Consider the following 23,176-nt stretch of genomic DNA (forward strand, 5'->3'; position numbering starts at 1 on the left):
AAGTATACTCAATTCCTGCTCAGAAAGCACAAGAGATTTATCACATCTAACTTCTGTAAATTCTATTTGGGTCCTTCTTTCTTGTCTGTCTAATCCACACTGTCTTATAGTTAACATTAGGATGAAATTTAGAGCTGGAAAGGGCCTTAGATTCATCAAGTTCCTGATTCTATTAGTGATGGAATTACAAGTTCTCCTAAAGGAAGCTAGGAGGTTCAATAAACAGCTCTAGATTTGGGAGCTCTATACTTGGGAGTTGAGAAGACTTGAAATAACAATCTGCCTCAAACATTTACTAATTTTGTCACACTGTACAAATCTGGTCTCAGACACTTACTAGATATGTGACCCTGGGCAAGTCATTTAACCCTGTTTGTCTTAGTTTCCTCATCTGTAAAATGAGCTGGAGATGGAAATAGCAAACCACTCCGGTATCTTTGTCAAGAAAATGGCAAATGGGGTCACAAAGAGTTGGACACAACTGTAACAATACAACAACCCTCTCTTTTTAGTTTTGATAATGTAGTTTCAGAGATATAATTTATCCTTTGATAACTGTAGCTTCATCCCCAAAATTCTTCTTTTACAAAGCTATTAATTGTTTGTTTGTTTTTTTAGGATAGGCTCTACCCCTTTCCCTTCTCCGTCTTAACATTATATGTCAAAGTGTCTCAGTCACTCACAGGACTTAGACCAAGCGTTAAAAGGCCTTTCAACTGGAATGACATTGCACAAGAACTGTGTCTGGATAGGCTATGCAAACTTGACAACTCCTCAGGGATCATCTACAAATTATTATACAAATTAGGAAGGGATTAGATTCCAGAAATTAGACAAAATATGGCTTTCTAGCATGCCACTGAGGAGGAACCAGTTGGGGGGAGAGGAAAGGAGCGATGGCTTTGGCTTTGGCTAGGTTTTCCTTCCCCTTTCTCACTTTCATCAAAGGAAGGCTTTGTGAGCACTACAGAAACCATAATATTCTGGACATTCCATCTTCCTATCAGTGTCCTAATGTCATCCCTGGGTCAGTTATCAATTACGCTGGTAGCCAAGAACACAAGAGTCACGCAACACACTGAAAGCTTTGCTTTGATTATCTTCTTGGTATTCCCTTTTCTACCATCCCTTTTAACCACTCTGTTCCTTCTGAATATTTCAAAGGATAAACTACGTATGCCCTTTCCACCACCATATTTCAGTCATGTTGTAACCCATCATGTCTCAGTGTTACTCATGATGTTGAATCTGCTATCTCTAATTTACTTGATAACTCATATTTTGTGCCTTTGTGTGTAACTATGTAGGGTTATGAATAAAATAATTTTACTTCTTCCTGGAAACTGAGACTTCCTGGGTATCTCCATTGCTATTACTCATCCTTTATCATATATTTTATTCACTGGGATATTGGTGAGTCTTTTTCCTCTCCATTTTCAATTTTATCATTACTTGATTAGATCTGAAAGTCCTCAGACACATAGATTATTGCCATCTTCAATAGCTGTACTTTGTCTCTATCCAAGAGCTTGTCGTTGCTGTATCTTAAGTTCTAGTACAGAAGTTCAGATTCCATTCTCTATTCTAGAAACAGAGAATTTCATAGTTGGAGGGGACCTGAAAGACCACTGATTCCGACTCATACCTGGATAACCATTTTCTCTACAAGACTATATTCTCAATCAGCTCTTCACTTTCTGTCAATCAAAGATGATGATATTTTTTAAAGTGCTTTGCAAAGTGCCTGGCACAAAACAGGTCCTTTATATGTTTATTCCCTTCCTTTCCCTTTCCCTTCCACCATCATACTCTTATGGAACCCTTGCCTTTAATGAGAAATAGTGACAAAACTTAGTCTTTAGTTTTCTATCCTAAATTTTATGATCTCAACATCTTAGTACAGATGATATTCTCTTCTTTGAAAGAAAAAGACCCAAATTATTTAGAAACTTCCTTAGCAATCCTTATTTTAAAAAATAACCTTGGGGGGGCAGCTAGGTGATGCAGTGGATAAAGCACTGGCCCTGGATTCAGGAGGACCTGAGTTCAAATCCAGCCTCAGACACTTGACACTTACTAGCTGTGTGACCCTGGGCAAGTCACTTAACCCTCATTGCCCTGCAATAAATAAATAAATAAATAAAATAACCTTGAACTCCAGAACAAAAGATGAAGAACATGTAAGTAACCTAGTTGGTTTCACTATGAAGTAGCATTACCTCAAATTATATGGCATAATATAATTTATATGGCACAAGGCAGAAGGCAAAGGAAATAAGATGATGGAGATAAATCCTACAGTTCAATAGAGTAAGATATATAAAAATGTTCATGGAAGGAAAACTTGTCTATAAGTACTTAAACAATATCAGGTTATACGGCCCACATCATCAAATTATCCCCGATTTACAATATATGACAAAATAGTAAAGAAAAATCCACAGACCTTTCTTCTCCATCAGTTAGAAATAATTTCTCATGTTACATTGGGGTTTATTGGAAAAGGCCTTTTTGCATATGAACTACATATCATTCAACAGATTCATGATCTCAGTGATGTGAGTACATTCTTCAGCATAGATTTTTAACTCATCCAAGACTTCTTAGCGTATGTAATTCTTAACAGTGTCTTTTTCATAAATCCTCCATTAGGGAATCTACTCAAAGTGATGGAAGCTTTCTTCTTCCACTACTTTTTATATCTTATGGATACTAGTGCAGGACTAAGGTTGTCTATTCTATCATCTGCTTCCTTTTCCAATGTCCTTAATGATGTCTATCACAGACATGAAAATTCACCAGACCGCAGTGTTTAAATAAGACCCCCTCGATGAAATGGTTGATACTTTAAAAAGGACTATGTTGATGCTTCCAAACTGAGAGGTCACTGTCCACTATCATACTTTATAAGAGGATTTTTATGATTTAACTTCTCAACTCTAACTTGAGTACATTCTAGAGACTCTGTAATTAAACTAGTCTTTGCTATGTATAGTCAAATAGGCTATATAATTAATAAGGCAACTACTTATTATTATCCTGTAAAAAGGTATGGCTATTAGTATATCAGGAATGTTATAAAATGTTTACAGAAAGGCTGTGTTTCTAAATGAAGCTAAAAAGATCTTTCAATACATGCTCATTTGCACTGCAGGGATTTAAAAAGAACATGATGCTCTACTTTAAATAACAGGGTAGGGAAGTGAAATGTCTCAAGTAAAGTACTCTAAGTGTGTTAACTTTCAATATCGGAGAAGTTTTCACTTATGTAATAATAAGAGTTAAGAGAGTTCATCTACAAGGGTAAATCCATAAAGGTAACTTTAATCTACTGAAGACCTGATTCAAAGGGATTATCTAAGGTAGTGATAGAAGCAGGAGATGGGGAAAAAAATTAAATCGTATATTTTGGTAAATGGGTTTTAAAAGTTTAAAAGAATCTTATTGGTTTGTATTTTAAAGTAAAAATGAACAAATAAATGAATGAATGAATGAAATTCAACATAAGGCTATTTAACAAATATGGATTAAATACCCAAAGATAACATTAGATGACATTTGTAAAACGTGTGTTAAATGCACTTATCAAATTCTTTGGGATTTTATTATTTTTCTTCAACAGCAAATAATATTTATCTTTAAAAATAAGAGTTAAATCCACTGGTATTTGTGGAAAGTGACTTATAAAAGGTTTTGAAATTTGTTTTTTAAAAAGACAACTTCAGTGCATTACAGTCTTAAGTCACCATTTATAACTATAACTAGCTTTCTACAAACATCTTCTAATAATGAAGTAAAAAGTCATGCTAAAACAGAAAAAATTACTCCATTGCAAATAACCTACAGGAACCTTAAAGGCACAGGTATAAATTGGGATGGCAGTACTAGTTTTATCTTACACTAAAAATATTTAAATGGATGCTGAATGACAGCTGCTGAAATGTGAGTCTGTGATTCAATCACTCAAATAAATATCATAGCTAAGGCTATATAAACATAAAAAAACCTTTTGTAAGTTTTTGCAAATTTCTAGAACATATCTTCAAAGGATAAACTGAGATTTGTAAGAGCATTGGTTTTTGTTTCCTCATCCAACTAATTATACTTGGAGAGAAAAACTGAGTCACAGAGTTAATAGTTTTACACCAATCTTTTAATGTACACTGCTTAAGAAAACAGTAATACATTAAAGAATAAAAGGAACATAAATGACTGAGAAGTTGTCCCAACACTTGCTTATAGTCATACCTGGCTCACATTTGCTAAAGGGGACAAGTATAAGAAGGGCAAAGGTAATTAGGAAGAGAAAAATCAACCAGCAAAAGGGCAAAGATCAGGTGGACTCAATGCTTAAGGTTTGTTATTTCACAGTTCCCATGGAGATGAACACAGAGAGGCATGAGAAGTATGAGTGATGCAGAACCAACAGCCATCCAGATTAGACTGCCTACTACAAAGATAAAAATAAATACATTTAAGTTTTATAAGGTGACCTGGATTAGTGCAAGGCACTCTACTGGAGTCTCCTCTGGAAAGCCACTTAAACTTTTCATAATAGTTTCCTAATTTGACCTCCCAAGAACTGGAGACAAAGTCATTCTACAAGACACTTTTGCTCAAAACAGCCTTTCTTTTAAGTCTTGACCTTTGAAATAAGGTAAAGATTCTGTTCTTATATACATTAGTAAAGAATTTAACAAACTTGCTACTTCTTAGAATTTAAGAATATTAATATGTGTGTGTATGTGTGCTGAATAGCTTTTAGAATTCAATTCATTTTTGTAAGCTTAAAAAAAAACCATGATTTTTCCTGCATTTATCCAGTCAAGATTAAATAAAACAATAAAGGAATGGCTCCCACTAAGTATGAGAATTTTAAAGATACAAACAATGCTTCCCCTTATAGCACTTTTCTTAGTCCCACATCAGAAAGTATTTAGTAAGAATAGTACAATGAAAAGAAGGAAAATTCCAAGAAGGAAAATTATAAAAGAAAAAGATCTTTGGGAAAAAAGATTCCTAACTACTTTATATTTAAAGGCAGGAAGAATTTAGAAAAATACGCTACTCTGAAAAATAAGAAACTATAAAATTAAAATCAATTTCCATGACCATTTCTTTTTTTTTTAATTTATTTATTTTTAAGTGAGGCAATTGGGGTTAAGTGACTTGCCCAAGGTCACACAGCTAGTAAGTGTTAAGTGTCTGAGGCTGGATTTGAACTCAGGTATTCCTGAATTCAGGGCCGGTGCTCTATCCACTGCGCCACCTAGCTGCCCCTCCATGACCATTTCAAGGGAAAAAGGGCAAACATTCCATTTCAGATACAATTCCTTTGACTACAAATTTAATGAGTCCCCATCTATAATACTATTACACCTTCATTGATCTTGTTAGCAGCAGTATACATTTTAAGTACACACACTTACCATGACCTATTTTATACTATAGTTACACATGTATGTGTTGTATTCCCTTATTATACTGTAAATTTTATGTAGACAAGGGACGTATAACTATCTTTAGATACTACCAGTGTCTACCACAATGCTTTCTATATAGCAGACACTTTGAAAATATTCAATTAAAGTGAAAAGAATTTGCAGGAAAAAGGAGAAAAGATTTAAGAATACACAAAAAAATCTAGTTAATAGCTTTTATCTTTACAACTCAGAACTGAACACCTTTAAAAGGATTACATAAATAGGCAAGATATCACTCAATTAAAAATAAATGAGCAGATGTGTAAAGCACAAAAAAATCAGATTACTGCTATCAGCAAAAATGTCTGGAATGTACTCCTTCCTCACCTATGCCTCTTGAGACTCTTCATAAGAGGCTTCTCTCAGACGCCATGAAGTGTTTTGCTATTCCCCAGTTCTTAGAGCTCTCTCCTCCTGAAATAACTGTATTTACTTCTGGGTACGTGTTCTTCCCCTAATAGAGTGTAAACTCCTTGAAAGGAGGGACTGTTTCATTTTTGCCTTTAAATTGTGCCAGCACCTAGCACAGTGCCTACATAGAGTAGACCTGCAAAATAAAAGTTTGTTGAAAGAGTGAATTCCATCTGTAACACTGATATCAGTCAAATATTTTTATTTTTAATGATTTGATATAATATGTTGTCACAGATCAAGAGCATGCTACTTGATCTACTCATATGCTCTTGCCCTATTCCCCTTGTAAATAATTACGAGCATTTCTGATATGGTTGGTCAGGATCTGGGCTGAGAAATTAAAGTCTTTAAGCAACTGGCCTTAGCAATTCCAACTAAATGTCCAGGAAAAACAAGGTTTTGATAACAAGAATGGGTATACAAGTTATATAGGGTTTTGAAATTTGATGGATGAGATATAGATGAGAAAGAGAAAACAATGTTGAAAAATTTCTTTCCTTACCTTGTCCAAGATGTGAAGGTTTTTGGGAAACTATATGACCACTGCTATCTAAAACATACTGTGTGCTAAAGTTGTCAGCAGCTGTCTTTGTTGTAATTAAAACCTGAAAAAAAAATTCAAATAAATGACTTTTAAATATTTGAAGCAGGTACATAAGCTAACCTAGATTTCAAATGATTCTTATTCATAACTCAGTTTAAACCAGAAATTTTAATTCCTGTGGTAACTTTCATTATTCACAAAATTAGATAAAAGTAGGGCAGAAAAATAAGTGTTTTATTCTGAAAATTACTCATAGTGAGTTTTGAGGATTACATTTTCATTGTAGCATAAATAGGAAGTTGTACTTGGAACTCCTATTTAGCTAAGTTTTGTTCATAAAAAACATTTTTTAATAAAATAGATTTAAATGCATTGTGGAGCTTGCTTTTAGATTGAATCACATTGTTAATACTTTTAGAACTGAAAAATCAACTTTTTCCCATTTACATTTTATATACAAAGTACATTTTACTGAGTTTTAAAAAAATAAGCTCTATGTATATATACACACATTGTTCACAAACACTTTGAACTCCATAGTTTCTGTGCATACCAAAGAAAAAAAATTTGAATATTCAAGAGAAATTTTGCATAAACACCATTTATGAATAAGGTCAAGGGAAGGAAAAAAACTAAAGAAATCATCTATTCCAGCATGAAAAGGATTCCTAAACTGTTACTTCTGACTATGGGAATATAATTTTGAACACAGGAAAGATAATATGAAAATTTCCAATACTAATTTTTTCTTCATTCATTCTCTCTTAGAGAAATTAAAAGGGAAGAAAATGAACAGATTTAGTAAGAAATTTTGATGGAAGATCAGTTAGGCGATGGACATTTCTAATTCCTAACATGTTGCCTTCATCAAGCTAGTGGCATTGACCTAGTAACACTGGCTTTCTTGCTGTTCCTTGCACATGACACTTATCATCAGGCAGGATTATATACCCTAAACTATACAACTACCTGCCTCTGTATATTTAAGTGATTCTTTAAGCCCTTTCCCAAACTATTTTCTAGTATCTTACAACTCATAACCAAAAATTGTTCCTGAAATTAACTTAAAGTCCACTTAATACAATTCAAGCCAAATACTTACTAACAAATTCCCCTCTCCCAAAGAAAATGGATTAATTCTTATTTGATATTTCGTGGAGGGATTTTATTTTTTGCAAATTAATTATCCTATAATTATACCTTTAAAGGCCACCCTGTATTTATACACTGTCTTCTCCAAAATGCCAAGGTCAAATGAATTCTATTTCTATTCTCCAAAGAGCTAGCCACCTGACCCAAATTGGTGTCATAAGCAAAGGATGGCCTGGAACTGAGTTCTAGTACTAATTCTGCCAATGGCTTGGAAGATGGTCCTGAATAAATGATTATGATATCATCTGTAAGGAGAGTGATGATAAGATGAAGATGATGCTAATACTTTGTAAGGTTACATAGTGTCTTTGGTTTAATAAGTTCAAAGCATTAAATAGATCTTAACTCATTCATCCTTTAGACAAACTAATGAATGGTAAATATTTTCTAGTCTAGATGGTACGAAATGCCAAAAGTAGAGTGGGCTTTCAAATGAATTAATGCAGCAACAAAGAACAGAACCTAATATCTTACTCTCCAAAATACAAAAAATTATAAAAATTAACATCTGTATTATGTCATAAGAATTGAAATACATAGGAAATGATCTGTGACCCATAGTCATCAATACTAAAGATATACAGGGGCCTATTTTATAATGTGTAAACTACTAAGTCACATTGAATGTCACAAATTTCAAGAATTCAGAGTTCAAATTAACTGTTTTAATACAATTTTTAAAAAGAACTGTTGCCCAAATTTATTAATATAAGTTAAGTCATCAGGAGAATATGTCTACCCTTAATAACAGCATAGACAATTTCTAAAATCATAATTTAGTGAATTAAGAATAAGAAGTCCTAGTCCTGGCTCTAGAACTAATTAGCTGGAATATCTTGACTAAATCCCCTAACCTCTTTAGACCCTTGTAAAATGGCAGATGATAGAAGAGGGTTAGTCAAGATTTAATTTTATAAATATTTGGTAAGTCAGCCTAATGTACATTATGCTAGGCACTTGGTAAGGAGGTCAGGAAAAGATGCAATGTTTAGATAATACAATGTATGTGTATATGTGTGTGTGTGTATATGTGTACAAACATATATATATAATTATGAAGCAAAATAATTCAATAACTAGATGATTTCTAATATCCTTTTCAAAATTTTCTATGACTTTATTAGACAGATTTCCTTAAAGTAAACAAAAAGAGAATTCTTAAAATACTCAGGTATTTACTTTCTTTCTTTTTTTTTTTTTTTAATGAGGCAATTGGGGTTAAGTGACTTGCCCAAGGTCACACAGCTAGTAAGTGTTAAGTGTCTGAGGCCGCATTTGAACTCAGGTCCTCCTGAATCCAGGGCCGGTGCTCTATCCACTGCGCCACCTAGCTGCCCCAGGTATTTACTTTCATGAGACTGTATTACTCTAAAGGCAATCTGGAAAAATACAAAAGGAATGAAATATTGGGAAAGAACAGCCTTCAGGAATAGGGAATTCTCTTGAATCAAAGATATCTGGCCAGCCTGTGAGGTAAAGGAACAGGGTTTCTTCCTCGGTAATAACCCCAAGTCAGACTATATATGGGCTGAGTATAGAAAGGAAGACAGGACACAATCTTATATAAGTACACTTAAGTTAAATGGTAAAGAGGGGTGGCAGAGCCAAGATAGCAGAGAAAAGCCAGGGACTCACATGAGCTCTCATGAATTCCCCTACAAACAAGTTTAGGGGCAGCTAGCAAGATGGCACGGAGCAGCTAGATGGCACAGTGGATAAAGCACTGGCCCTGGATTCAGGAGGACCTGAGTTCAAATCCGGCCTCAGGCACTTGACACTTACTAGCTGTGTGACCCTGGGCAAGTCACTTAACCCCAATTGCCTCACCAAAAAAAAAAAAAAAAGCTTAAATAATTTTGGAGCAGCAGAACCCATAAAACTCTGGGGTATGACAATTTTCCAGCCCAAGACAACTTAGAAAGTCAGTAGTAAAGGTGTGTTGTGGGATGAGAATGGAGGAAAAACCAACACAGGCCTTGCCAGTGTAGGCCTTGCCCCAGAAAACCAACAAAAGGCCTTGGGAGTAACTGAATCAGTGGAAGCAACAATTTCCAGAGTCCTCAGCCCATAGATGGTATGGGGGTTAGGCAGCTGGTCAGAAGGAGATTACAGGGGTCACTTTGCTGGAATTGGGAGCATAACTCTGTTACATAGCTCATACTAAGATCCAGGCCACCATCCTGGGTCACAGTCCCAGGGCAAGGAGGAACACTAGCACACGAATGCTTACAACCACAGGAGAACAGAAATGCTGCTCACTGTTCAAGGGTGGAAAAAAACAACTTCTTTTTGTCACTCACAGACTAGCACAGGCCAGGAGAGTAGTAAACACATCTCTCCTCAGATCATACCACTTGGAAGAACTGAAAATTTACAGATCCCATGAACTACTTCTGAAAACACCTGTACAAAAAATGTGAAGCTTGGAACAATGCTCCTCTACCCCAGGAGCAGAACCAAAATTTGACATAAAAAGTTTAAAAAAAAAAAAGGCTAGAAAAATGAACAAACAACAATAAAAGAACCTGAACATAGAAAGCTACTGTGGTGACAAGGAAGATTAAAACACAACCTCAAAAGAAGACAATAAAATTGCTATACCAAAAGCTTCAAGAAAAATATGAAATAATGTCAGACCCAAAAAGAATTCCTGGAAGAGCTCAAAAATGATTTTAAAATTCAAGCAAGAGGGAGCAGCTAGGTGGCACAGTGGATAAAGCACCAGCCCTGGAATCGGGAAGACCTGAGTTCAAATCCTGCCTCAGACTATTGACACTTAATAGCTGTGTGAACCTGGGCAAGTCACCTAACCCTCACTGCCCTGCAAAGGGAGGAGGAAAAAAAAACCTCAAACAAGAGAGGTAGTGGAAAAATTGGGAAATGAGAGTAATGCAAAAGAGTGAACAGTTTTGTAAAAACACACAAACACACACACACACACACACACACACACACACACACACACACACAGAAGAAAATAACACCTTAAAAAACAGAATAGGCCAAATGGTAAAGGAGGCATAAAAATTCAATAAAGAGAAAAATGCCTTAAAAAACAGAAATGGCCAAATGGAAAAAGATGTCCAAAAATTCACAGAAAAAAAAAAAGAACTCCTTAAAAAGTAGAACTGTCCAAATGGAAACAGATACAAAAAAAAATTGAAAAAAATAATTCTTAAAAATCAGAATTAGGCAAGTGGGAGCTATCATTCCATGAGACATCACTGTTGCTGTAGTTGCTGAATCCCTTCAGTCATGTCCATTGTTACTGAGTCATTTCAGTCGTATGCAACTCTTCTTGACTCCATTTGGGGTTTTCTTGTCAAAGATATTAGAATAGTTTGACATTTCCTTCTCTATCTCATTTTACAGATGAAGTAAACAATGTTAAGTGATTTACTTGTCCAAAGTCTTCCATATAAGAAGTGTCTGCGGTCAGATCTGAACCCATGTATTCCTGACTTAAGGCCAGGGACTCTATCCACTGCACCACCTACCTGCCCATGAAACATCAAGAACAAAATGAAAAGAATGAAAAAATTTTAAAAAAGTGAAACATCTCATTAGAAAATAACTGATCTGGAAAACAGACTAAGAACCGACAATTTAAGAATTATTGGACTACCTGAAATCCATTATCAAAAAGAAAATCTAGAACACAAGATTTCCTGGGTGGAGCCAAGATGGCAGAGGAAAGACAGAGTTAAAGAGCAAGCAGGCCTGGGGTTACTTACAGACCAGAGCACAGGCCAGGGGAGTGTAGAACATGCCTCTCATTGAATCATAACACCTTTGAACCCCTGAAGCTTGAGACAGTATGTCCTGAAAGCAGTGCTCCACTTTAAGAAGGAATTAAAAGTCAGGAAATAGTCTAGGAAAATGAGCAGACAGAAAAAACTACGGACCACAGAAAGTTTCTTTGGTGACAAGGAAGATCAAAATACACCCTCAGAAGAAGTTAACTAATTCAAAGCTCCTACATCCAAAGATTCTAAGAAAATATGAATTGGTCTCAGGCCATGGAATCACTCAAAAAGGACTTTGAAAATAACTTAAGAGAGGTAAAGGAATAAATGGAAAGAGAAATGAGAGTGATGCGGGAGGATCATGAAAAAAAAGTCAACAGCTTAAAAAGCCAAATGGAAAAGGTGATACAATAGCTCTCTGAAGAAAATAAATGATTAAGAATTAGGACTGAGGGGCAGCTAGGTGGCACAGTGGATAGAGTACCAGCCCTGGAGTCAGGAATATCTGAGTTCAAATCTAACCTCAGACACTTAACACTTACTAGCTGTGTGACCCTGGGCAAGTCACTTAACCCCAATTGCCTCACTTAAAAAAAAAAAAAAAGAATTAGGATTGAGCAAATGGAAGCTAATGACTTTATGAGAAATCAAGACACAATAAAGCAAAACCCAATAATGAAAAAAATAGAGGGCAATGTAAAATATCTCCTTGGAAAAACAGCTAACCTGGAAAATAGATCCAGGAGAGTTAATGTGAAAATTATTGAACTACTTGAAAGCCACAAACAAAAAAAGAGTTTAGACATCATCCTCCAAGAAACTGCTAGGGAAAACTGCCCTGATATTTCAGAACCATAGAGTAAAATAGAAATTGAACGAATCCCTTGATCTTCTCCTGAAAGAGATCTCAAACTGAAAACTCCCAGGAATATTATAGCCAAATTCCAGAGCTCCCAGGTGAAGGAGAAATCATTGCAAGCAGCCAAAAAGAAACAATCCAAGTATTGTGGAGTCACGGTCAGGATAACACAAAAATCTAGCAGCTTCTATATTAAAGGACTGGAGGGCTTGAAATATGATATTTCAGAGGGCAAAAGAACTGGGAATACAACCAAAAATCACCTACCCAGCAAAACTGAATATAATCTTTTGGGGGGAAAATGGGACTTCAATGAAAAAGAGGACTTTCAGGCATTCATGATGAAAAGAACTGAGCTGCCGGACCTGAGAACAGGCCAGGTGAAATTAAAGCCTGCCCCCCCCCCCATCCAAAACACCTGGGACCCTCTGAAGCTGAGAACAGGAGTGGAGCCAAGAAGCACCACCCCCCCACCCCAGTGGAGAGTTTAAAATCAAATGAAAGTGAGGCCAGGCAGGCTGAGAAGAAGCCCAACCATCCCCCAGGCCACGCTATAGCTTGAACAGTGTGTCCTGGAAGCAGCACCACACTTAAAGAAGGAGTTACAAGACAGAAATAGTAAGCCAGGATGAGCAGGCAGAGAAAGCAGAAGACCATTGAAAACTTCTTTGGGGGCAAGGTAGACCACAATACAACCTCAGAAGAAGAAGATAATAACAGGGACAAAGCTCCAACATCCAAAGCTTCCAAGAAAAATATGAACTGGTCTCAGGGCATGGAAGCTCTCAAAAGGGACTTTGAAGAGAAAGTAGGAGAAATAGAAAGAAGATGTAGAGAAAAGGAGGAAAGAATGGAAAGAGAAATGAGAGCGATGCAGGAGAGTCATGAGAAAAAAGTCAACAGTTTGAAAAGCCAAATGGAAAAGGAGATTAAAAAACTGTCTGCTGAAAATAATTGCCTAAGAATTAGGATTGAACAAATGGAAGCCAGTGACCTTATGAGAAACCAAGACACAGTAAAGCAAATCAATTGAATGAAAAAATAGAGGGCAATGTGAAATATCTCCTTGGAAAAGAAGCTGACCTAGAAAATAAATCTAGGAGAGATAATTTGAAAATCACTGGACTACCTGAAAACCATGACCAAAACAAGAGCTTAGACACCATCCTCCAAGAGATTGTGAGGGAAAATTTCCCTGATATTCTAGAAGCAGAAGCTAAAATAGAAATTGAAAGAATCCACCAATCAACTCCTGAAAGAGATCCCAAAAGGAAAACCTCCAGGAATATTATAGCCAATTTCCAGAACTCCCAGGTCAAGGAGAAAATATTGCAAGCAGCTAGAAAAAAGGAATTCAAATACTGTGGAGCTCCAATAAGGATAAAGCAAGATCTAGCAGCTTCTACATTAAAGGACCGAAGGGCATGGAATATGATATTCCAGAGGGCAAAGGAACTGGGACTTCAGCCAAAAATCACGTACCCAGCAAAACTGAGTATAATTTTTCAGAGGCAAAAATGGGATTTCAATGAGAAAGAGGTCTTTCAAGCATTTGTGATGAAAAGACCTGAACTGAATAGAAAATTTGACTTTTAAATACAAGATCCTGGAGAAGCATAAAAAGGTAAACAGGAAAAAGACTTCATGAGGGATATTAAAAGATCAAACTGTTTACATTCCTACATGGGAAGATAATACTTTGAAATCATAAGAACTATCTCAGTAAGAAATTCAGGGGCAACTGGGTGGTGCAGAGGAAGGAGCGCCAGCCCTGAACTCAGAAGAACCTAGGTTCAGGTATGATCTTGGACACTTGACAATTGATGGCTGTGTGACCCTGGGCAAGCCGCTTGGCCCTGGTTGCTTCACCAAAAAACAAAACAAAACAAAAATTCTTCACAAGAAATTCACAGAAGACAGGGCTGAACTGAATATGAAGGGATGATACCTGTAAAGCATTTATGTTTTGTTCTTTGTAGGGCAGACAGGGAGGGGTGTCTTATGTCTGGGGCTGGATTTGGGCTTGGGGAGCCTCCTGGGTCCAGGGCTGGTGCTTTGTCCACTGTGCCACCTAGCTAATCCATGATGACATCATTAAAACAGGGTTGAGGTGTAGGAGGAATAAACTGGGGGTGGGAGAAGGGGAGAAATGGTCGGGAGAGAGGTATTTCACATGAAGGAAACAAGAAGAAAGCTTATGGAGGAGAGTAGAAGAGGGGGAAGGAGTTGGGGAGTGAGTGAACCTTAATATCATCAGAATTTGCTAAAAGTAGGACTAACATACATACTCAAGTAGGTATAGTAATATAGTTTTGCCCTGGGGCGGGGGGGGGGGAGGAGGGAGAAAACTGGGGGGGAGAAGGGAAGGAGGAAAGGGCAGATTGGGGGAGAGGGCAATAAAAAGCAAAACACTTTCAAGGAAGATGAAGATGTTCTGCATTACTGTACCAGTATGACATACTGAATTGCTTGATCTCATAGAGAGGGTTGAGGAGGGAGGGAGGAAGAAAAATTTAGAACACAGAATTAGCTCAGGGACCCTGATGTCATTGGAGTGGGCTCATGGAGGGAATAGCTTGGAGGAGCAATCTATTTAACCCTGCAGGAAAACAGATGGGGAAGAGGAGAAGGAAGGGTGAAAAAAGGGAGTGCAGAGTGAGGGAGAGGATAGTCAGAAGTAAGGCACCTCTGAGGAGGAATAGGTAAAAAGAAGATAGAGTAAATGTCATGGGAAGGGAGTGGGATGGAGGGAAATAGTTATGATGATTTATTATAATGGCAAAATGTATGGTACCCACTTTGCTGGGCTTTTGTGAAGAAGATTCTCTGTCAAGCTTAAGGTACTATATAGAGGTTGTGATGAACAGGATGCTATCCGGAAAAGCTGGAGAGACCTACATGAGCTGAAGCAGAGTGAAATGTACTGTATACAAAATAACAGCAATAGTGGGGGATGATCTGCTGGGAAGCATGTGGTTGTTTTCAGCAAGATAATGATCCAAAGTAACCCTGAAGGACGTATGAAGATTGCAGTCCATCTGCAGAGAAAGAACTGACAGTATCTGAAAACAAATGGAAACACATTAAAAAAATTTTTTTCATTTCCTCTTTGACAATTCCTTAATCTGAAGTTTTGGGTTTTTTGACTGTTTTCTCTCACAACTAGCTAATATGTGAATTTTTCCATGACTACTCATGTATAACTTATTTTGAATTGATTGAGTTGTGGGTGGGGGGTGGGAATGGAGGGGGGGAAGAGAAGTTGGAACACAAAGTTTTTTAAAAATTGATATTAAAATTTTGTTTTTACATACATTTTGGAAAATAAAATTCTATTCAGAATTTTTAAAAAACTGAGCTGAATGAAAAATCTGACTTTGAAATACAAGACGCTAGAGAAGCATAAAAAGGTAAACAGGAAAAAGAAATCATAAAGGATATTAAAAAGTTAAACTGTTTACATTCCTATGTGAGAAGATGATACTTGTTACTCATAAGAACTTTCTCATTATTAGGGCAGGTGGATGGAGTATATTTAGACAGAGGGCACAGGTGTGAGTTGAATATGAAGGAATGGTATCTTTAAAAAAAAATAAAATTAAGGGAAGAGAGAGGAATGCACTGGGAGAAAGGGAAAGGGAGAGGTGGAATGGGGTAAAGTATCTTACATAACAGAAGGAAGAAAACACTTATGGAGTAGAGGGGAAGATGGGGGAGGTGCGGAGTGAATGAGCCTTACTCTCATCAGAAGCCGCTCAAAGAGGGAATAACATACACACTCAATTGGGCAGAGTAATCTACTTAACCCTGCAGGGAAATAGGAGGAGAAGGGGCAAGGGGGGAGGGGTGAAAGAAGGGAGGGCAGAATGGGGAGGGGCAGTCAGAAGCAAAACACTTGAGGAGCAATAGAGTGAAAGAAGATAGAAAATAGATTAAATATCATAGGGAGGGAATAAGATGGAAAAAAACAGCAACAGTAACTGAAAAAAACTTTGAAGCAGAGGCAAGAGTAATGTAAGATGATGTTGGACTGATTGATGGACTGATGATGATTGGATTAAGATGAGAATTGATTGAAGGGTACTTACTTTGCTGAGCTATTGTGAAGAAAATTCTTTGTCAGGTATAAGGTACGATTTGTTATCTATTACCTTTGTTATCTATTACCGTTGTTGCAATAATCAACCTCGTGGGTTTATTGTAAGGAAATCTCTCTTTACTATATAAATGTAATTTACTATTAAAAAAAAATGATGAGCAGGATGCTATCAAAAAACCTGGACTTACATGAGATGATGCAAAGTGAAATGTACTGTATACAAAATAACTGCAATATTGTAAGATGATCTGCTGTGAATGACTTACTTTTAGCAATACAATGATCCAAGACAATTCTGAAGGACTTAAGAAAAATGCAGTTCATCTACACAGAAAGAACTAATGGTCTGAATACAGATTGAAGCATAATTTTTTTTGTTAGTTCCTTTATCTGAAGTTTTGTTTTTGTCTGTTTTCTTTCACAACCTGGCTAATTTGGAAATGCTATGCACGACTACAAATGTATAACTTATATTGAATTGCTTGAGTTCTTGGTTGGGGGGGAGGGAGGAAGAGAATTTGGAACACAAAGTTTTAAAAACTGATGTAAAATTTTGTTTTTACAGGTAATTTGGGAAAATAAAATTCTAAATACATCTTAAAATAAAAAGATGTACCACCTAAAAAAAGAGAGAGAGAAAGAACACCTAGACATCTTTCAAGAAATTATCAAATAAAACTACCCTAATATTTTAGAACCAGGGGAAAAACAAAAAGGGAAAGAATCTAACAATCACCTTCTAAAAGAAATCCCAAAATGAAAACTCCCAGGAATATTATAGCCAAATTTCAGAGCTCCAGGTCAAGGAAGAAATGTTGCAAACAACAAAAAAGAAACAATTCATACGTCATGGAACCACAGTTAGGATAGCACAAGATTTAGTAGTTTCTGTATTAAAGGATAAGAAGGCTTGGAATATGATATTCTGAAGGGCAAAGGAGCTAGCATTACAACCAACAATTGTACCCAGTACAATCCTTCAAGGGGAAAAATGGATATTCAATGAATTAGAGAACTTTCAAGCATTTCTGATGAAAAGTCCAGAGCTGAATAGAAAATCTGACTTTCAAATATAAGATTCAAGAAAAGCATAAAAAGGTAAACAACAAAGAGAAATCATAAGAGATTCAATAAGGTTAAACTGTTTATATTCCTACATAAGAAGATAATTATTGTTTTTGTTCATCCTTCATTTTCAAAGAAGACCAATAACCTAACAAGGTAAAATCTTAACTTGTATAATAATTGGATTTAATTGAGGTGGAGCTGCACAGTCATTAGCTTTACTTTTCTCTTCCAGAGTTACTCAAGTCTAGTTGTAAGGCAAGAGTCAAGATGATTGATGATGGCCTGAATGCAGTGCCTTGGCATCAAGCTGTAAGGGCTTCATAGCATGTTTCAGCTGCATTCATAGCACTGGAACAATTGTTCTCATTCGCACATTCCACGAGGGGTAGTCATCAAATGCTTAGGGTAGACATCCCCCTAACTCACCAGAAGGTTTGAGGACCACCAGTTACCCTTACCAAGGAAAATGATACTTCTAATACCTAAGAACTTTCTCATTATTAGGGCAATTAGAAGGAGATACACAGACAAAAAGCACAGGTATGAGTTGAATATGATGGGGTAATATCTAAAAAAAATTAATGAGTGAAGAAAGAATGATGCACTGGGAGAAGGGGAAAGAGAAAGAGAGAAATTGGTAAATTATCTCAAATAAAAGAGGCATGAAAGAGCTTTTACAGTGGAAAGAAAAATGGGAAGGTGGGAGTGCTCTCATCAGAAGTGGTTCAAAAATAACACAGGGGCAGCTAGGTGGCACAGTGGATAAAACACCAGCCCTGGATTCAGGAGGACCTGAGTTCAAATCTGGCCTCAGACATTTGACACTTACTAGCTGTGTGACCCTGGGCAAGTCACTTAACCCTCACTGCCCTGAAAACAAACAAACAAACAAAATGAATAACATACACACTCAATTGGGTATAGAAATCTATTTTATCTTACAGTAAAGTAGGAAGAGAAGAGGATAAGGGAACGGAAGAGCCTGATAGAAGGGAGAATGGATTGGGGGAGGCATTAGCCAGAAGCAAAACACTTTTGAGGATGGAGAGGGTAAAAGGAGAGAGGAAGTAGGATAAATAGGGCAGAAAATAGGATGGAGGGAAATACACAGTAATCATAACTGAGAAAAAAGTCTTACAACAAGTTTCTGATAAAGGCTTCATTTCTCAAATATATAGAGAACTGAGTCAGATTTATAAAAATAAGAGCCATTCCCTAAGTGATAAATAGTAAAAGGATATGACCAGGCAGTTTTCAGACAAAGTAATCAAAGCTATCTATAGTCATAAAAAAATGCTCAGGATCACTATTTATTAGAAAAATTTGGGGGGGCAGCTAGGTGGCGCAGTGGATCAAGCACCCACCCTGGATTCAGGAGGACCTGAGTTCAATGTCAGCCTCAGACACTTGACACTAGCTATGTGACCATGGGCAAGTCACTTAACCCTCAGTGCCCTGGAAAAAAAAAAAGAAAGAAAGAAAAATTCAAAAGATAATGAACTCCGAGGTATCATGCCATACCTATCACATTGGTTAATATGACTGAAAAGGAAAATGCCAAATGTTGAAGGTGATGTTAGAAAACTGTGACATCAATGTACTGTTGATGGAATTGTGAACTGATTCAATGATTTGAGAGAGTAATTTGAACTATGCCCAAAGGGCTATAAAAGCACAAATACCTTTTGACCCAGCAATACCAATACTGGTATTGGTTTTGATCTGTATCCCAAAGAGATTAAAAACAAAAACAAAAAGGAAAAGGACCCATATGTACAAAAATATTTATAGTAACTCTTTTTGTGATGGCAACAAACTGGAAACTGAAGGCATACCCATCAATTGGGGACTTAACAAGTTATGGTATTATGATGGAATACTACTGTGCTATAAGAAATGATGAATAGGATGCTCCTAGAACAACACAGAAAAATAGATATGAAATGATGCAAAATAAAATGAGCAAAACCAGGAATATTGTACACCACAACAGTAATACTATATGATGATCAACTGTGAATGACAGCTATTCTCAGTAATACAACGATCCAAGACAATTCTGAAGGACTTCTGATGAAAAATGCTATCCATCTCCAGAGAAAGAACAGATAGTATCTAAAAGCAAATCAAAGCAAACTTTTTTTAAGCTTTATTTTTCTTGGTATTTTTTGCCTCTGTTTTCTTTCACAAAATGACTAATATGGAAATATTTTGCATGGCAACACATGTATAACCTATATCAAATTGTATGCCTTCTCAATGAAGGTAGAAGTTGAAGGAAGGAGGAAAAGAATTTGGGACTCAAAAATTTTAAAAATAAATGGCAAAAATTCTTTTTACATGTTAATGGGGAAAAATAAAATATTAAATATATTTTTAAAAACAAATGACACATTTTTATTCAAACAGATATGGGATTTCATTGATTTGGATATTACCCCCCAAAATATAGTTCACAACCCATCAATGCCTGCCTGTCCTGTGCAACTCTTGTTCAAGTCCTTTTCCATGAGGAGACCACTTAACATACAGGAAGCCTGCCTAACTTTCTCCTCACATTCTGAGGATACTAGTAGAGCCTAGATGTAGTCATTGCTCTTACCTTTACTATGGTTCTTTTGCTAGTTACATGTAATATGTTATAACCTGCTCATACCTACCATCCACCCCTCTATGTTCCTCTAAATAATAATAATTTTTTTAATTTTAAAGGCTGTACTGCTCTGACTCAAAATCATAAGACATTATCAGTAGAATGCTGGTATTAAAAAAGAAGGATCTTTGCATCTGAAGAAAAAAAAAAAGCCTATATACCCTATGAAGTACTCCTTTGTAAGGCCCATCCCTCTTCTCTTATTAATGTGTTCCTCTGGGAACCTCCATTTTTTCCTGGTCCTATTGCTGTCTTTCAAAATATATGGACCAGTGCCAAGTATCTTCCTCTCCACCTCCTCCTCCAAGCTTTTCAGCTCCCATTTGTGTGCTGTCTTCCCTCATGCAAATACTTCTTCACTGTACTGTTGTCCAGTCACACCTGACTTTTCAGGACCCTGTGAACCATAGCATGCCAATCCTGTCCATGGAGTTTTCCTGGCCAAGGTACTAGAATGAGTTGCCATTTACTGCTCCAGTGGATTAAGGTACATAGAGGTTAAGTGATTTGCCCAGGGTCACATAGCTAGTAAATATGTGAGGCTTGATTTGAATTCAAATCTTCCTGACCCCAGGCCCAGCATTCTATCTACTGTGCCACATTGCTGCCTCTGGTCTGTATATCCCCTTCCAAATGTTCAAATCAATGTACCTTTCTAGTATTCTCTTAGGAATGCTTGGAAATCCTCTAAGGATTTTCATTAAAGGTTCTCTTTTTTCCTCCCTGAAGGATTTTCTCCCTCAAGTTTTGCTGAGTAAGTTATTCTCAACCTTTGTCTTTTGCCCTGCCAAATATCGGTTTCTTCTGTTCATTCTCCTCTCCTTGATGACGACAGCAGCAAAGTCTTGTGTGATCCTGACAAATGTCATCTAGTACTTGAACTCTTTCTGTCTGCTTGCATTATTTGACTTGGAAGCTCTGGACTTTGCCTAAGATGTTTGTGGAAGTTTTCATTTTGGGGTTTCTTTCAGGAGGTAATCAGTGGATTCTTTCTGTTTTTCTTCTGCTTTTTGATATGCCTGGGCTGTTTTCTTCAAAATTTCCTGAAATATGGTATCTGGGATTTTGCGGTAATGATTTTCAATTAGACAATTTTTAGATTCTCTCTCCTTGACCTGTTTTCTAGCATTGTTCTTTTTGAAAAGAGATACCAGATGGTGCAGTGGATAGAGCGCCAGCCCTGGAGTTCAAATCCAGCCTCAGACAATTGACACTTACTAGCTGTGTGACCCTGGACAAGTCACTTAACCCCAAATACCTCACCCCCCCAAAAAAAGGAGATACCTTACATGTTCTTCCTCTTCTTTTTTTTCCTTCTCTTTTGGTTCTGTTTTAACATTTTTTTTTAATTTAATAAAGTATTTTCTTTTCTTTTCCCGTTACATGTAAAGATAGTTCTCAACTTTTGTTTATCTGTTCTAACATTTCTGTGGCCTCAAGGAGTCAGTGATTTCTCTTTGGTCCACTAAAATTTTCAGAAGTCAGTTATTTTGGTAAAGTTTTGTACTAAGAATAAAGATTTTTTTATTCTTTCCAATTCTTTCTTCTAGAGCTCCCATTTACTTCATAATATCACTTAAAAAAACCCAATTCTTTATCTTTTTCAGGAATTCTAGTAGTACTTGTACCTAAGCCATACCTTTATCTGAGGTTTTGTGTGCAGTTGCTATTAAGTTATATTATTCTTTGTTTTTTTCTCACTCTTCTTAAAGAGGACTCCTACAGGCTTTTTATTTTGAGTCTTGATCTTTCTTTGCATCTAAAAGTGCTGAAGGAATTGTTGCTGCCGGTCATGGAGCGAATCTGCCGGGCCATGGAAGAGCTTCAAATCGCTCTCCGACACCCCGGCGCTCTGCCCGCCTTGTGCGAGCTGCTGGCCCAGGCGCCCGACCCGCAGATCAGGCAGTTTTCAGCACTGCTGATCAGGAGATGGGTTAGCACACGATATTCATTCAGAAGTTATATTATTCTTCTTGGTCTTTGTCCTAGATGCATAAAATTCCTTTATTAGTAGTATGTTCTTCTTATTTGAATTATCAGCTTTCTTGATTAGCACTTTTTGTTAGATCCTCACTTTGACTGATCTAGTACTCTTGGATATAACATGGCATCCACCACCATGATGAGTATGTGTCACCAAACTATATTTTTTCCTTCTGGCCTTCATATCCACTGTTGGTGGACAAAGTCCTAGAGATCTCTAACTTGCCTTGAATCTTCTAGCAATAGAGCACTGTATTCTTCAAGGATGTCCAAGTAACTTTCAGAGCTCCTTGGGCTACAGAATCATCACTGCCTTCTTGATATGAAATTTACCAGTTTCGGTTCTCACTACTAGGTTCAGAAACGGGGGAGGTATTTTGCTTCCCTGGGGCTTCTTTTCTAAAGCTCCCAGGTCTTCCTGCTCCTGAGGAGCTTCTTCATTAAAGTTGTGATTATCTGCGGATGGCTAACAACACTAGAGGTTCTAAAAACCAGTATTCTAATTCCTGATACATGGGGGTCAGAGCCTTCAGGGGTGCTTACTCCTTAGGGTTTCTTTACTATTGCATTCTATTGTAAGGAATCAAGCACTCTTGTTCCTGATACACAATGCCCCTATAAGCTCCCAGTTTCTCTGAAGAACCCTGAAAAGCCTCCAAGTACTATTCTCTCCCCAGTACCTCTAGCTAGACCTACATCCTATTCTCTGCAATCTTTAGGGTGTTGCCCCATGCCATCATGGGTTGAAGATACTTAGTAAACCCCCCCCCACCCCCGCAACTGCTTAATTATTATTTGATCTGCTGCTCTATGTTAGTCTTTCCTGAATATGTATGGTAATTGAGCTATTCTGCTACCTCTGCCATCTAGACTGGAAGTCTCCCCCATTTCTGTTGTTCAGTTGTGTCCAATTCTTTGTAACCCTATTTAGAATCTTCTTGGCAAAGATACTGGAGTGATTTGACACTTCCTTCTCAATTCAACTTACAGATGAGGAAACTAAGAAAAACAGGGTTAAGTAACTTGCTTGGGGTCGCACTGCTAGTGAGTATCTGAGGCTGGATTTAAACTGATTAGGGTGAGTCTTCCTGATTCCAAACCCACTGGTCTATCTACTGTACCGCCTAGTTGCCAGTACTGGAGTGGTTTGCCATTTCTTTCTCCAGTTCATTTTA

At 36.9% G+C, this 23,176-nt stretch overlaps 1 protein-coding gene across 4 annotated transcripts in view; it reads right to left on the bottom strand.

The window, feature by feature from the left end:
• Window positions 1-23,176, bottom strand: part of PMS1 (PMS1 homolog 1, mismatch repair system component) — a 142,586-nt gene that overhangs the window by 107,741 nt on the left and 11,669 nt on the right. For all 4 annotated transcript variants that reach the window (XM_043993294.1, XM_043993293.1, XM_043993295.1 and 1 more), the window contains exon 4: window positions 6,400-6,502. In XM_043993294.1, coding sequence (XP_043849229.1) covers window positions 6,400-6,502 — 103 coding nt within the window. The remainder of the gene's footprint in view (window positions 1-6,399; window positions 6,503-23,176) is intronic.

The sequence above is a fragment of the Dromiciops gliroides genome, chromosome 3, assembly GCF_019393635.1.
Source record: "Dromiciops gliroides isolate mDroGli1 chromosome 3, mDroGli1.pri, whole genome shotgun sequence".
In the NCBI taxonomy this organism is placed as follows: domain Eukaryota; kingdom Metazoa; phylum Chordata; class Mammalia; order Microbiotheria; family Microbiotheriidae; genus Dromiciops; species Dromiciops gliroides.